The 14,518-nt window shown below is 45.8% G+C and overlaps 1 protein-coding gene across 2 annotated transcripts in view; it reads left to right on the plus strand.

Moving 5' to 3' along the window:
- LOC126298600 (sodium channel protein Nach-like) overlaps positions 1-14,518 on the plus strand; it is a 162,591-nt gene that overhangs the window by 60,020 nt on the left and 88,053 nt on the right. For both annotated transcript variants that reach the window (XM_049990000.1, XM_049989999.1), the window contains exon 3: positions 8,629-8,853. In XM_049990000.1, coding sequence (XP_049845957.1) covers positions 8,629-8,853 — 225 coding nt within the window. The remainder of the gene's footprint in view (positions 1-8,628; positions 8,854-14,518) is intronic.

Below are 14,518 nucleotides of genomic sequence, written 5' to 3' on the forward strand. Positions count from 1 at the left end.
ATGTGGTGCTCACGGGTACTACGCTCAGAGTAGCTGTTCACTTAATACTACACTCCTGGAAATGGAAAAAAGAACTCATTGACACCTGTGTGTCAGACCCACCATACTTGCTCCGGACACTGCGAGAGGGCTGTACAAGCAATGATCACACGCACGGCACCGTGGACACACCAGGAACCGCGGTGTTGGCCGTCGAATGGCGCTAGCTGCGCAGCATTTGTGCACCGCCGCCGTCAGTGTCGGCCAGTTTGCCGTGGCATACGGAGCTCCATCGCATTCTTTAACTCTGGTAGCATGGCGCGACGGCGTGGATGTGAACCGTATGTGCAGTTGACGGACTTTGAGCGAGGGCGTATAGTGTGCATGCGGAAGGCCGGGTGGACGTACCGCCGAAATGCTCAACACGTGGGGCGTGAGGTCTCCACAGTACATCGATGTTGTCGCCAGTGGTCGGCGGAAGGTGCACGTGCCCGTCGACCTGGGACCGGACCGCAGCGACGCACGGATGCACGCCAAGACCGTAGGATCCTACGCAGTTCCGTAGGGGACCGCACCGCCACTTCCCAGCAAATTAGGGACACTGTTGCTCCTGGGGTATCGGCGAGGACCATTCGCAACCGTCTCCATGAAGCTGGACTACGGTCCCGCACACCGTTAGGCCGTCTTCCGCTCACGCCCCAACATCGTGCAGCCCGCCTCCAGTGGTGTCGCGACAGGCGTGAATGGAGGGCCGAATGGAGACGTGTCGTCTTCAGCGATGAGAGTCGCTTCTGCCTTGGTGCCAATGATGGTCGTATGCGTGTTTGGCGCCGTGCAGGTGAGCGCCACAATCAGGACTGCATACGACCGAGGCACACACGGCCAACAGCCGGCATCATGGTGTGGGGAGCGATCTCCTACACTGGCCGTACACCTCTGGTGATCGTCGAGGGGACACTGAATAGTGCACGGTACATCCAAACCGTCATCGAACCCATCGTTCTACCATTCCTAGACCGGCATGGGAACTTGCTGTTCCAACAGGACAATGCAAGTCCGCATGTATCCCATGCCACCCTACGTGCTCTAGAAGGTGTAAGTCAACTACCCTGGCCAGCAAGATCTCCGGATCTGTCCCCCATTGAGCATGTTTGGGACTGGATGAAGCGTCGTCTCACGCGGTCTGCACGTCCAGCACGAACGCTGGTCCAATTGAGGCGCCAGGTGGAAATGGCATGGCAAGCCGTTCCACAGGACTACATCCAGCATCTCTACGATCGTCTCCATGGGAGAATAGCAGCCTGCATTGCTGCGAAAGATGGATATACACTGTACTAGTGCCGACATTGTGCATGCTCTGTTGCCTGTGTCTATGTGCCTGTGGTTCTGTCAGTGTGATCATGTGCTGTATCTGACCCCAGGAATGTGTCAATAAAGTTTCCCCTTCCTGGGACAATGAATTCACGGTGTTCTTAATTCAATTTCCAGGAGTGTATTACCGATGCCTTTAGTGAGTGCTTTCTTGTGCACTTTATGGAAGGTGTAAATGGGCACTAATGTGACGGTATGTCCAATGTGGTGCTCACGGGTACTACGGTCTGAGTAGCTGTTCATTTGATACTATTCCCGATGGCTTTATTGAGTGCTTTCTTGTGCACTTTATGGAAGGTGTAAATGGGCACTAACGTTACGGTATGTCCAATGTGGTGCTCACGGGTACTACGCACTGAGTAGCTGTTCATTTAATACTATTACCGATGGCTTTAGTGAGTGCTTTCTTGTGCACTTTATGGAAGGTGTAACTGGGCACTAACGTGACGGTATGTCCAATGTGGTGCTCACAGGGACTACGCTCTGAGTATCTGTTCATTTAATACTATTACCGATGGCTTTAGTGAGTGCTTTCTTGTGCACTTTATGGAAGGTGTACATGGGCAATAACGTGACGGTATGTCCAATGTGGTGCTCACGGGTACTACGCCCTGAATTGCTGTTCATTTAATACTATTACCGATGGCTTTAGTGAGTGCTTTCTTGTGCACTTTATGGAAGGAGTAAATGGGCACTAACGTGACGGTATGTCCAATGTGGTGCTCACGGGTGCTACGCTCTGAGTAACTGTTCATTTAATACTATTACCGTTGGCTTTAGTGAGTGCTTTCTTGTGCACTTTGTGGAAGGTGTAAATGGGCACTAACGTGACGGTATGTCCAATGTGGTGCTCACGGGTACTACGCTCTGAGTAGCTGTTCATTTAATACTATTACCGATGGCTTTATTGAGTGCTTTCTTGTGCACTTTATGGAGGGTTTAAATGGGCACTAACGTGATGGTATGTCCAATGTGGTGCTCACAGATACTACGCTCTGAGTTGCTGTTCATTTAATACTATTACTGATGGCTTTAGTGAGTGCTTTCTTGTGCACTTTATGGAAGGTGTAAATGGGCACTAACGTGACGGTATGTCCAATGTGGTACTCACGGGTACTACGCTCTGAGTTGCTGTTCATTTAATACTATTACCGATGGCTTTAGTGAGTGCTTTCTTGTGCACTTTAAGGAAGGTGTAAATGGGCACTAACGTGACGGTATGTCCAATGTGGTGCTCACGGGTACTACGCTCTGAGTAGCTGTTCGTTTAATACTATTACCGACGGCTTTAGTGAGTGCTTCCTTGGGCACTAACGTGACGGTATGTCCAATGTGGTGCTCACGGGTACTACGCTCTGAGTAGCTGTTCATTTAATACTATTACCGATGGCTTTAGTGAGTGCTTTCTTGTGCACTTTATGGAAGGTGTAAATGGGCACTAACGTGACAGTATGTCTAATGTGGTGCTCACGGGTACTACGCTCAGAGTAGCTGTTCACTTAATACTACACTCCTGGAAATGGAAAAAAGAACTCATTGACACCTGTGTGTCAGACCCACCATACTTGCTCCGGACACTGCGAGAGGGCTGTACAAGCAATGATCACACGCACGGCACCGCGGACACACCAGGAACCGCGGTGTTGGCCGTCGAATGGCGCTAGCTGCGCAGCATTTGTGCACCGCCGCCGTCAGTGTCGGCCAGTTTGCCGTGGCATACGGAGCTCCATCGCATTCCTTAACTCTGGTAGCATGGCGCGACGGCGTGGATGTGAACCGTATGTGCAGTTGACGGACTTTGAGCGAGGGCGTATAGTGTGCATGTGGAAGGCCGGGTGGACGTACCGCCGAAATGCTCAACACGTGGGGCGTGAGGTCTCCACAGTACATCGATGTTGTCGCCAGTGGTCGGCGGAAGGTGCACGTGCCCGTCGACCTGGGACCGGACCGCAGCGACGCACGGATGCACGCCAAGACCGTAGGATCCTACGCAGTTCCGTAGGGGACCGCACCGCCACTTCCCAGCAAATTAGGGACACTGTTGCTCCTGGGGTATCGGCGAGGACCATTCGCAACCGTCTCCATGAAGCTGGACTACGGTCCCGCACACCGTTAGACCGTCTTCCGCTCACGCCCCAACATCGTGCAGCCCGCCTCCAGTGGTGTCGCGACAGGCGTGAATGGAGGGCCGAATGGAGACGTGTCGTCTTCAGCGATGAGAGTCGCTTCTGCCTTGGTGCCAATGATGGTCGTATGCGTGTTTGGCGCCGTGCAGGTGAGCGCCACAATCAGGACTGCATACGACCGAGGCACACACGGCCAACAGCCGGCATCATGGTGTGGGGAGCGATCTCCTACACTGGCCGTACACCTCTGGTGATCGTCGAGGGGACACTGAATAGTGCACGGTACATCCAAACCGTCATCGAACCCATCGTTCTACCATTCCTAGACCGGCAAGGGAACTTGCTGTTCCAACAGGACAATGCAAGTCCGCATGTATCCCGTGCCACCCTACGTGCTCTAGAAGGTGTAAGTCAACTACCCTGGCCAGCAAGATCTCCGGATATGTCCCCCATTGAGCATGTTTGGGACTGGATGAAGCGTCGTCTCACGCGGTCTGCACGTCCAGCACGAACGCTGGTCCAATTGAGACGCCAGGTGGAAATGGCATGGCAAGCCGTTCCACAGGACTACATCCAGCATCTCTACGATCGTCTCCATGGGAGAATAGCAGCCTGCATTGCTGCGAAAGATGGATATACACTGTACTAGTGCCGACATTGTGCATGCTCTGTTGCCTGTGTCTATGTGCCTGTGGTTCTGTCAGTGTGATCATGTGCTGTATCTGACCCCAGGAATGTGTCAATAAAGTTTCCCCTTCCTGGGACAATGAATTCACGGTGTTCTTATTTCAATTTCCAGGAGTGTATTACCGATGCCTTTAGTGAGTGCTTTCTTGTGCACTTTATGGAAGGTGTAAATGGGCACTAATGTGACGGTATGTCCAATGTGGTGCTCACGGGTACTACGCTCTGAGTAGCTGTTCATTTAATACTATTACCAGTGGCTTTAGTGAGTGCTTTCTTGTGCACTTTATGGAAGGTGTAAATGGGCACTAACGTAACGGTATGTCCAATGTGGTGCTCACGGGGACTACGCTCTGAGTAGCTGTTCATTTAATACTATTACCGATGGCTTTAGTGATTGCTTTCTTGTGCACTTTATGGAAGGTGTAAATGGGCACTAACGTGACGGTATGTCCAATGTGGTGCTCACGGGTACTACGCTCTGAGTAGCGGTTCGTTTAATACAGAGGCTGAGAGCATATCCCTTAAGGGGGTCCAGTGAACTTACAGCCTTGTGGGCTATTTCAAAAGATGATTACTGCGCTACTCGCTCCTCGCGACGTTCATCAACATAAACGGCTTTTCTGGTGCAAGAGGACTTCCTGCATGTCTCAGAAAACACAGTCACACCTCGTCTTAAAGCTTTTATATCTGTGAAACTGATAGTGACTTGTTCTGTGCAACAAGGGAAACGTCATAATTCGTCTTCTGTTACAAGAAGCCCATATATTTTGTAAGGATTCTTCTCACAAGTATCCACAATAACTTCCCATTGAACGTCTTTCTACAGTTTCCGCAGACATCATATACAAAGCTCCTTATAGGTTAACCTTTCTGGGGCAGTTCTTTCAAAGGATCGTCGTTTTCCTGTACTGCACTTGTGGCAATTACGAATGAGATCACAGAACTCAATTTCAGGTTAGTGCTTACAATTATGGTTCAAATGGCTTTGAGCTCTATGGGACTTAACATCTTAGGTCATCAGTCCCCTAGAACTTAGAACTACTTAAACCTAACTAACCTAAATACATCACACAACACCCAGCCATCACGAGGCAGAGAAAATCTCTGACCCCGCCGGGAATCGAACCCGGGAACCCGGGCGTGGGATGCGAGAACGCTTCCGCATGACCACGAGATGCAGGCTCTCACAATTATGATATGGCGAAGACCGTCCCTTGAATTTGAAAGTCTTAGATGGCCGGTCCAATGGTTTCTAGGTAGAGCTACTTTATCAACAACAAACATACACGGCTGCTTCATGTCAAGCAATTCAAAAGCAAAGGTGAACCAGTTTTCGTAGAACGTGGGTCCACAGTCGCGACAAATTCGTTATGTGATTCCATCACTCCTGCAACTGTTAGTTTTACTCATTTGCAGTATATTTTCATCATTAGGCCACTTTCAAGTATCCTGATAAAAAGAATCGATGAGAATTCAGAGCATAAGAAATCCGTTAAAATTTAAACTCAGTGATAAACCACAGTGCGATGCTATTTAGTAAATTAACATAATTTTAAATTTATGACTTGCACACATAAAATAATCAGCCAGAACATTACGACCACCTACCTAACGGCCAGTATGTCCACGTTTGGCACGGATAACAGCGGCGACGCGCTGTGACACTGAAGCAGCCAGGCCTTGGTACGTCACTGGAGTGAGTTGGCACTACATTTTCACGCACTAGTCATCTAACTCCCGTGAATTTCAGGGAGGGGGCGATGAGCCCTGACGCCACGTTCAATAACATCGCAGATGAGTTCGATCTGGTTCAGATCTCGCGAGTTGTGGGGCCAGCACATCAACTGGAACTCACCGCTACGTTCCTCGAACCACTCCATCACACTCCTGGCCTTGTGACATAGTGTATTACCTTGTTGAAAGTGCCACTGGCGTCGAGTAACATGCTCGTCATGAAGGGTGTACGTGATCTGCTACCAGAGTACGATACTTCTTGGTAGTCATGATGCCTTGCACTGGACCAACGGATGCCCACGTGACTGTTATCCAGAGCATAATGAAGTCGCTGCGAGCTTGTCTCCGTCCCGTAGTATGGGTGTCAAGGCTCTGTTGCCCTGGAGGACGACGGATTCTCGCCCTCCAGTCGGCATGATGAAGAAAACATCGAATTCATCAGACCATGCAACGCTCTGCCACTGCACCAACGTCCAGTGCTGATGGTCACGTGTCCATTTCAGTCGTGTTTCCCGATGTCATGGTGTTAACATTGGTACTGGCATAGCATCGGCTGCGGAGGCCCATCATTAGCAGTATTCGGTACACTGTGTGTTCAGACACACTTGTACTCTGCCCAGCATCAAAGTCTGATGTTAGTTCCGCCACAATTCACCACCTGTCCTATTTTACCAGTCTGCCCAGCCTACGACGTCCGACATCTGTACTCATGGGTGGCCGCCGAACCCCACGACATCTGGGCGTTGTTTCACTTTGGTTTCGCCACATGCTGAAGACACTCACCACAGCACTCCTCGAGCACCCGAAAAGTCGTTCAGTTTCCCCTAACGCTCGTACCAAGCCTCCAGACCATCACAATGTGCCCTAGGTCAAACTCAGATAGATCGCGTGCCTTCCCCATTCCACATACGAACAGCACGCTCACTAATACTACATGCACCCTGCGTGTGTCTGACCAGCAGTCATTCCTTGCCAGGTGACGCTGCAATCGCCTGTACGGGTTTATATCGATAGTAGGTCGGTGATCATAACATTCTGGCTGACCAGTGCATTAATGGTGCTAATGTTACAAGTTTTTGTTACTACTACGACATTTTCACTCACAAGAAGAGTGCCTGTGGACACCGCCTTGATACTAGACTAGTATAACATAGTGTGACATCGCAGATTTTTTAATAAATCTGTTGTCTATTAGTTTCCAGAAATTTCTTATGAATCTTACCATAGTTTATAAGTTGGTTTGTCACTGTGTTTAATGTGTAACTGATTTATGATGCAGTGAGTTCTTATCTGCTCTTTGATGGTGATGCTTGAAAATAATACAGAAACACAACAAATAAAGTAAAACTCGCAGTTGTAATCATTTAAATAATTCAGTAGAGCTGTAATTTTTGAAGCAGTTTCTTCCAAATCATAAGAAACCATTAATGTGACATTAAACATTGTTATTTCAAGAAAATTAAAACTATAACCACCATTAGTGAGAAATTTTATGACACATGAGAGGCAGAAACGACTGCTAGTAACAGTCATGTGGCATGAGAAATTTGTTACAGATACAGAGTTAACGGTATGCTCCTCACTTACCATTTATGTAGCTCTAGATGAAAACGGGAATCACTGGAAACGGAAAGAGTAAGACATGTAAACACTTCTACAAATATTATATAGGTACATAAGTTGGTAGCGTTTATTCATAAGTTTAATAAACACAACAGATACACATAACAGAGTTTAGTCGTCAATAACATACTCTCCTTTGAAATTTACAAGAGTCTGCCAACCTTCGAGTAACAATTTGACTGCACGACTGTAGAAATGACGTGATTTTGAGGTGAAGAACTCGTCCAGGCATGTTCGGAGCGCATTTTCCCCCGGATTCGTCGAAAGTTGTTCGATAGAGAGAGGAAAGAAAATCTGAGGGCACAGCGTCAGGTAAGCAAGGTGGTTGTGGAATAACTTCCCAACGTAACGCCTCTACGGTGCTTCTGGCTATCTAGCAAAATATGGGCAGGCGTACACACCCATGCCCGAGGGAGGACTCGAACCTCCGGCCGGAGAGGCCGCGCAATCCGTGGCATCGCGCCTCAAACAGTGCGGCCACTCCGCGCGGCCAACCGCTGATTTTTGCGTTTTTACCTTAGAGCATGCGGCACCCATACATCTACTCTTGAACATTCCCCACTGCATGCAAATGTCGCACGACGTTGGAATGATAACAGTTCATCACATCTGCCCATTCTCGAGTAAACTGACGAGGGTCATTGTGGATTAATGCGTTAAATGATCTTCGTCAGACCCCGTAGGTCTTCCTGAACGTAGAGAGTCACTAATGTCAAAACGACCCTCCTTAAAGCGAGAAAATAATTTTCTTGCCGTGCTCTGTTCAGTGACATTGTCCCCATACACTGCGAAAGTGTTTCTGGCTGCCTGCACTGCTGTCACTCTTCTACTAAACTCAAACAGAAGAATATATTAGAAATGTTCCGATTTCTCTACTAGGTACTCCATTTTCTAGCGCCCACAGCTCCACTAACTATATTCCGATGACAAAATGACAATACATAAATTCAAATAACAACATTGAACTAAAAGTAAAAAATGTGACAATCGGTAAACAAACCCAAAGCAATTGGAATACCAACATGCAAACAAAAACGCTATACCAACCCAATAATACAAAAGTTGTCCACAATTTCAGCTTATGTCTTAACTTTTTTTTATATCACAGGTTTATGTGGTTTTGCTTCACATCTATTGGAGCCATAGCAACGCTCATTATCATCGTGTCGTTGTGGGAGAAGTTCCAGACGAATCCAACCATCACAGGCTTGGACACTGATTTTCACAATTGGAAAGTGCCGTTTCCAGCAATATCTGTTTGTTCAGAAAACCCTGTTAACCGACAAGCCGTTGAGAAGTATGTAGCAAAAATTGGTCAGACGTTCACCAGCACGTGAGTAATCTTAGCTTAGCCCATCATTTATAGTTTCTTTTTGTATTAATAAGTACGCCAGATATTCCTCTCTGTTTTCCAACACATCACTACCTGAACGTGGGTTGAAGGGCACAGGACTTTCATGGTATTTATGTAGTCAATAACAGAGGAATATTAGGTGGTTAGATTCGCAGTTAACTTTTAACATTTGTATAGAACCACAAAATAAAACTTGATCAAATGTATTATATTATAGTCCCTGTAACTCCATGTATTCGAAGATGACACAATAAATTTAAAATATTCGCAAAGTCTTCCTTAGGGTGAAATTGGTTTTAACTATATAAAGTTACGTATCTCTTACCATCAAAATGTTCGTAGATGTACAGAAAGTAAATATCCTACGCTGAATTAACTATTCCAGTGTTCTCAACGTTCGTATAATTTGATAAGAGTAGGAACATTATATCAGCAGATAAATGTTACTTCTCTTGTTACAGCTGTCTCAGTGTCTAGGATTCTTGTTTATGCTTTCTAATTAATAGGTCGAAGGTTTCTTGTTACAGTAAAAGTCGCTCGAATATTATTGCTTTTGACATCATCAGTATTTATCCATAAATTCTTGCGCTTTCTACAACGCCACTCGTTAAGTAAGTACGTTATGTAATATTTCAACCAAACTCAAGGAACTTTGTGGTTACAATGACCAATCTCCACAACAATTGAAACTATTATGGCTCGTTTGGAACCTAAAATTTCTATAAGTATTACCAACATAGTTTCCAGATCCTTCTAGAACAAGATGTATTTCAAAATAATTAATACTGTCTTAATTGAAATTACTTTTCAGATATAATTTACATAATTATTTATATAAAGATTTATGCATCTAATAATTAATAATGATGGTTGCAAATTTTGACAGTATAAAAACTAACAGCTTTTTGTCTTTATATAACTGTCGGCTGGATTATTGATAGTGAAATTAGAAAAATTAAAAATGTAAATAGAAGTTATGTTTACATGAAATCTAAATCATAATAATATTAGCGTCACTGTAAAGTGGTTTTTGACTAATTTAAGTTCACAATCGTGAGTATTAGTTTTTGTAGTTCGAGATCGATATTGCTAAATGGATCCTTACAAAATAAAATTATATTATCAGAAAAATAGTGTTTTGGTGATCAAATATATGCAAAATTATCTTTAAATATGGAATATATAATTTAAGTATAAATAATTCAAGCCACGCTGAAATTTATATAGGATAGAACACTTCAATTTAAGTAAGAAAGTTCTGCAGAGGCAAGATTTATTACAGCTGATTACCATAGAGTAGAGTAATTCATGTGAGAAGCAGATGATTTTTTAAAAATAAATCATTTCACATCGCATTATGTAACATCATATTATTTGGATTTTTTCATGACAATGGAGACAGCACTTTAGTTAGTACCATACTGTTGGTCAGCAACAGGTCGTTTTTCAAAAGTTCACCCTAGAAATTAATGCTCCATTTCGTATCAATAGGCAAATAAATAAAATGTTATTTACTTTATAGTGAAGCCGATGAACTGACTATATATTTGCTGCGAACTATGCTTTTTAGTTTTTTAGTTTAAACCGACTTTATAATTCCAGACTCTGACTGTTAATTGTTCCTTGCTTACAGAGTTAGGTTACCACTGTTGAGAAGGTTTTGCACAGTATATCTTACCAGTCGAAGAGTGTGTTCCATACACATGCTGAACGATGCTTGGACCAGTCTTATCATCTGCGGCCTATTTCTAAACATTTCTAGATCTAAAATGAAAAATGCGGAGGCCACGTGCTGCAATGACACCCATCTTGCCACATTTTTTGTAATCTGAGTTTCTTACCGTGTTGCCAGCAATATCATAGTTTCAGTATATGTGATCAAGGGGGAGTTTGCTCATTTCGGCATCTAGTGCACTATCCTCTTGATGTACGCTCCAATGAAGATCTTTCGTATGCCACCAGTCTAGATTAGTACACTAAGAAAGATGACGCAGTCAGTAGGGCAAATGACTCGCGTTCACGAGTAGCGACTTTGGTTGCCCAGACTCGGCTTCCCTGAAGCAAAAGCTCAGACCCCTAAATTCAAAGCCACCCTTGTCCAGTTCTGTCTAACTCTCCGTTTCTAAATACCCGAATGCCAATGGAATCTTACATTTTAATTGTCTCTCCTTCTGTACTAGTAGAGCACTGCCATGGGGCAAGGATAAATAGAGTAATAAAGGTATTCAAGTCCTGATGAAGAGTCGCCTAAACAAACGAGCTCTTCATCTGAACAAACTGTGCTGAAAAACGACCTTTGATCATTTAGAATACGGAAGGTCACACACTTCCTGTGACAATGTTGTCAACTGGGACAATTGGAGCTGCACACAGGCCAATGGGCGTGGTACACCATGATAATTTTTCCGAGTGATAGTAAGCATGTGGCGTACACATTGGTAATCTGGCTTAATCATCACACTGAGAGAGTTGGCGCTGTGGTTAGACACTCGAATCGTATTTTGAAAGAAGTACTTCAAATCCTCTTCCCGCCGACCAGGTTTAGGTTTTCCCTGTGTAATGAGGCAATTTTTCGTTGAAACTGTCCAGTAACATATTTCAGAAGTTAATATGCAAATTCAACTAGTCGTTCAGAACACTGCTCTGTGATTTCTGATTTAGATTAAAACTGCCAGTGACTCTTTTTCGCTTCACTTCTTCATTTCTTATGTAACTGGTGGTGGTTCCGAAGACTGGAAAACTCACAAGATGGATGCACAAGATTAGAGAGTCTGTCAAGGCAATTTGCCTCAATAAAACTGGAGAGGGTTGGGTTGAGTTGTTTGGGGGAAGAGACCAAACTGCGAGGTCATCGGTCTCATCGGATTAGGGAAGGATGGGGAAGGAAGTCGGCCGTGCCCTTTCAAAGGAACCATCCCGGCATTTGCCTGGAGCGATTTAGGGAAATCACGGAAAACCTAAATCAGGATGGCCGGACGCGGGATTGAACCGTCGTCCTCCCGAATGCGAGTCCAGTGTGCTAACCACTGCGCCACCTCGCTCGGTAAAACTGGAGAATTTAAGGCAGTGGCCCGTCGGCTTGTAGCAAGCCTGGCGTTCTCATCCCCCCGGCACGCTCAGCACAAGCGATGAGGAACACACATCCCTTTGTCGAAGGAAACAATGAATTCCTCGCAGAAGCCTTTTTAGCTAGATAAGAGATCTTTAAGCAGACGTAGATTCTGGCAAGGCGTGCAAATGTTCATTACTATGCTTCGGAATAATGTCCAGTTTAATTCAGAATACCGTCTCTTAATTGCCTCACACTATCATTTTCGGGAGTACTCAGGGTTTTGTGCTCTGCTTACCTGCAGAGCTTTTTTTTTTTTTTTGTCTATCTCAGAATCACGTCATGGGGTGGGAGGAATTTCTTGGCTCTGGCTGCCTACCTCTGAGCTACTGGCTGAGGTATAATATGACTGAAAAGAGTAGGAGATTGTTTAACACTGTACAGGGAGTCCAGTTCCAGATTCCTACAGCCTTCAGGAGAGAGCCAGGAGGGTTGCAGTGGTGAGGACCTAGTGACGCTCGAGAGCGCCAAGAAAACACCATCAACAATAACACATTTATTACGCAGTAATATAGGAATGTCTTCTCAATTTCCACGCTACTTCCGGGTTGGCAGAACAATGCCTCATCAGCAGCGGAAGTTCGGCATGCACTCGATTTGGAGTACCTCCAGTACAGCAAAGAGTTGGGTGCTGGCTGTTGTGTCACAGGGTGGCCATCAACCAATGGACTCAGGTAGCCTGCAGCTCTCTCTCCAGAGTGCACTCGTTGACGTCGGAGATTTGCATTCAGGAGTCAAACTCCAGGTCCACCTGAAGTATTCGTTGCCTTGCAGGGGTCGGTTCTGAGTCCCCTTTAGGAAACAGTAGTCAGCGCATTGGTATCTCCCACAGGAATGGAATAAGCAGCTGCAGTCTGAAAGACGTCACTCATTCATATAACTGAGTCGCCTCAATGGACAATAAATCCATCACCTTCGGTGCGAATGGGCAGTCACTTTTGACCTGTGAGAATCTCAAAGTAGCGAGCATGGATGACATGGGCGGGGACTATGGATAGGTGGCGCTATATGGGAGTGTAAATCGTCTGGGGCGCGTGCCAAGATAGTCCCCACAACTGTGCTAAATGTTATGTCTGGGTGGTGCAATGGTTAACGCAACTGTCTAGTAAGCAGGAGATCCTGTCCGGCACACATTTTCATTTGGCATCACTGACTCCGCATAATGTGTTGAGTCTCAGAAAACCAGGGGGATTCGGTGGTGAGGACCTAGTTTCGCTCAAGAACGCCAAGAAAACATCATCAACAATAACACAGTTATTAGGCAGTAATACGAGGTGCATTCAAGTTCTAAGGCCTCCGATTTTTCTTCTCCAGACTGGAAAGAGATAGAAACATGCGCATTGTTTTAAAATGAGGCCGTGTTCATTGTCAATACGTCCCAGATATGACAGCACTGTACGGCAGATGGAATTTTACCGCCAGCGGCGAGAATGAGAACTGTTTTAAATGCTTAAAATGGCGACGTTTTCCTTACTTGAACAGCGTGCAATCATACGTTTTCTGAATTTGCATGGTGTGAAACCAATAGAAATTCATCGACAGTTGAAGGAGACATGCGGTGATGGAGTTATGGATGTGTCGAAAGTGCGTTCGTGGGTGCGACAGTTTAATGAAGGCAGAACATCGTGTGACAACAGACCGAAACAACCTCGAGCTCGCACAAGCCGATCTGACGACATGATCGAGAAAGTGAAGAGAACTGTTTTGGGGGATCGCCGGATGACTGTTGAACAGATCGCCTCCACAGTTGGTATTTCTGTGGGTTCTGTGCACACAATCCTGCATGACGACCTGAAAATGCGAAAAGTGTCATCCAGGTGGGTGCCACGAATGCTGACGGACGACCACATGGCTGTTCGTGTGGCATGTTGTCAAGCAATGTTGACGCGCAACGACAGCATGAATGGGACTTTCTTTTCGTCGGTTGTGACAATGGATGAGACGTGGATGCCATTTTTCAATCCAGAAACAAAGCGCCAGTCAGCTCAATGGAAGCACACAGATTCACTGCCACCAAAAAGATTTCGGGTAACCGCCAGTGCTGAAAAAATGATGGTGTCCATGTTCTGGGACAGCGAGGGCGTAATCCTTACCCATTGCGTTCCAAAGGGCACTGCGGTAACAGGTGCATCCTACGAAAATGTTTTGAAGAACAAATTCCTTTCTGCACTGCAACAAAAACGTCCGGGAAGGGCTGCGCGTGTGTTGTTTCACCAAGACAACTCACCCGCACATCGAGCTAACGTCACGCAACAGTTTCTTCGTGATAACAACTTTGAAGTGATTCCTCATGCTCCCTACTCACGTGACCTGGCTCCTAGTGACTTTTGGCTTTTTCCAACAATGAAAGACACTCTTCGTGGCCCCACATTCTCCAGCCGTGCTGCTATTGCCTCAGCGATTTTCCAGTGGTCAAAACAGACTCCTAAAGAAGCCTTCGCCGCTGCCATGGAATTATGGCGTCAGCGTTGTGAAAAATGTGTACGTCTGCAGGGCGATTACGTCGAGAAGTAACGTCAGTTTCATCGATTTCGG

Source organism: Schistocerca gregaria, chromosome X (assembly GCF_023897955.1).
Source record: "Schistocerca gregaria isolate iqSchGreg1 chromosome X, iqSchGreg1.2, whole genome shotgun sequence".
Taxonomy (NCBI): domain Eukaryota; kingdom Metazoa; phylum Arthropoda; class Insecta; order Orthoptera; family Acrididae; genus Schistocerca; species Schistocerca gregaria.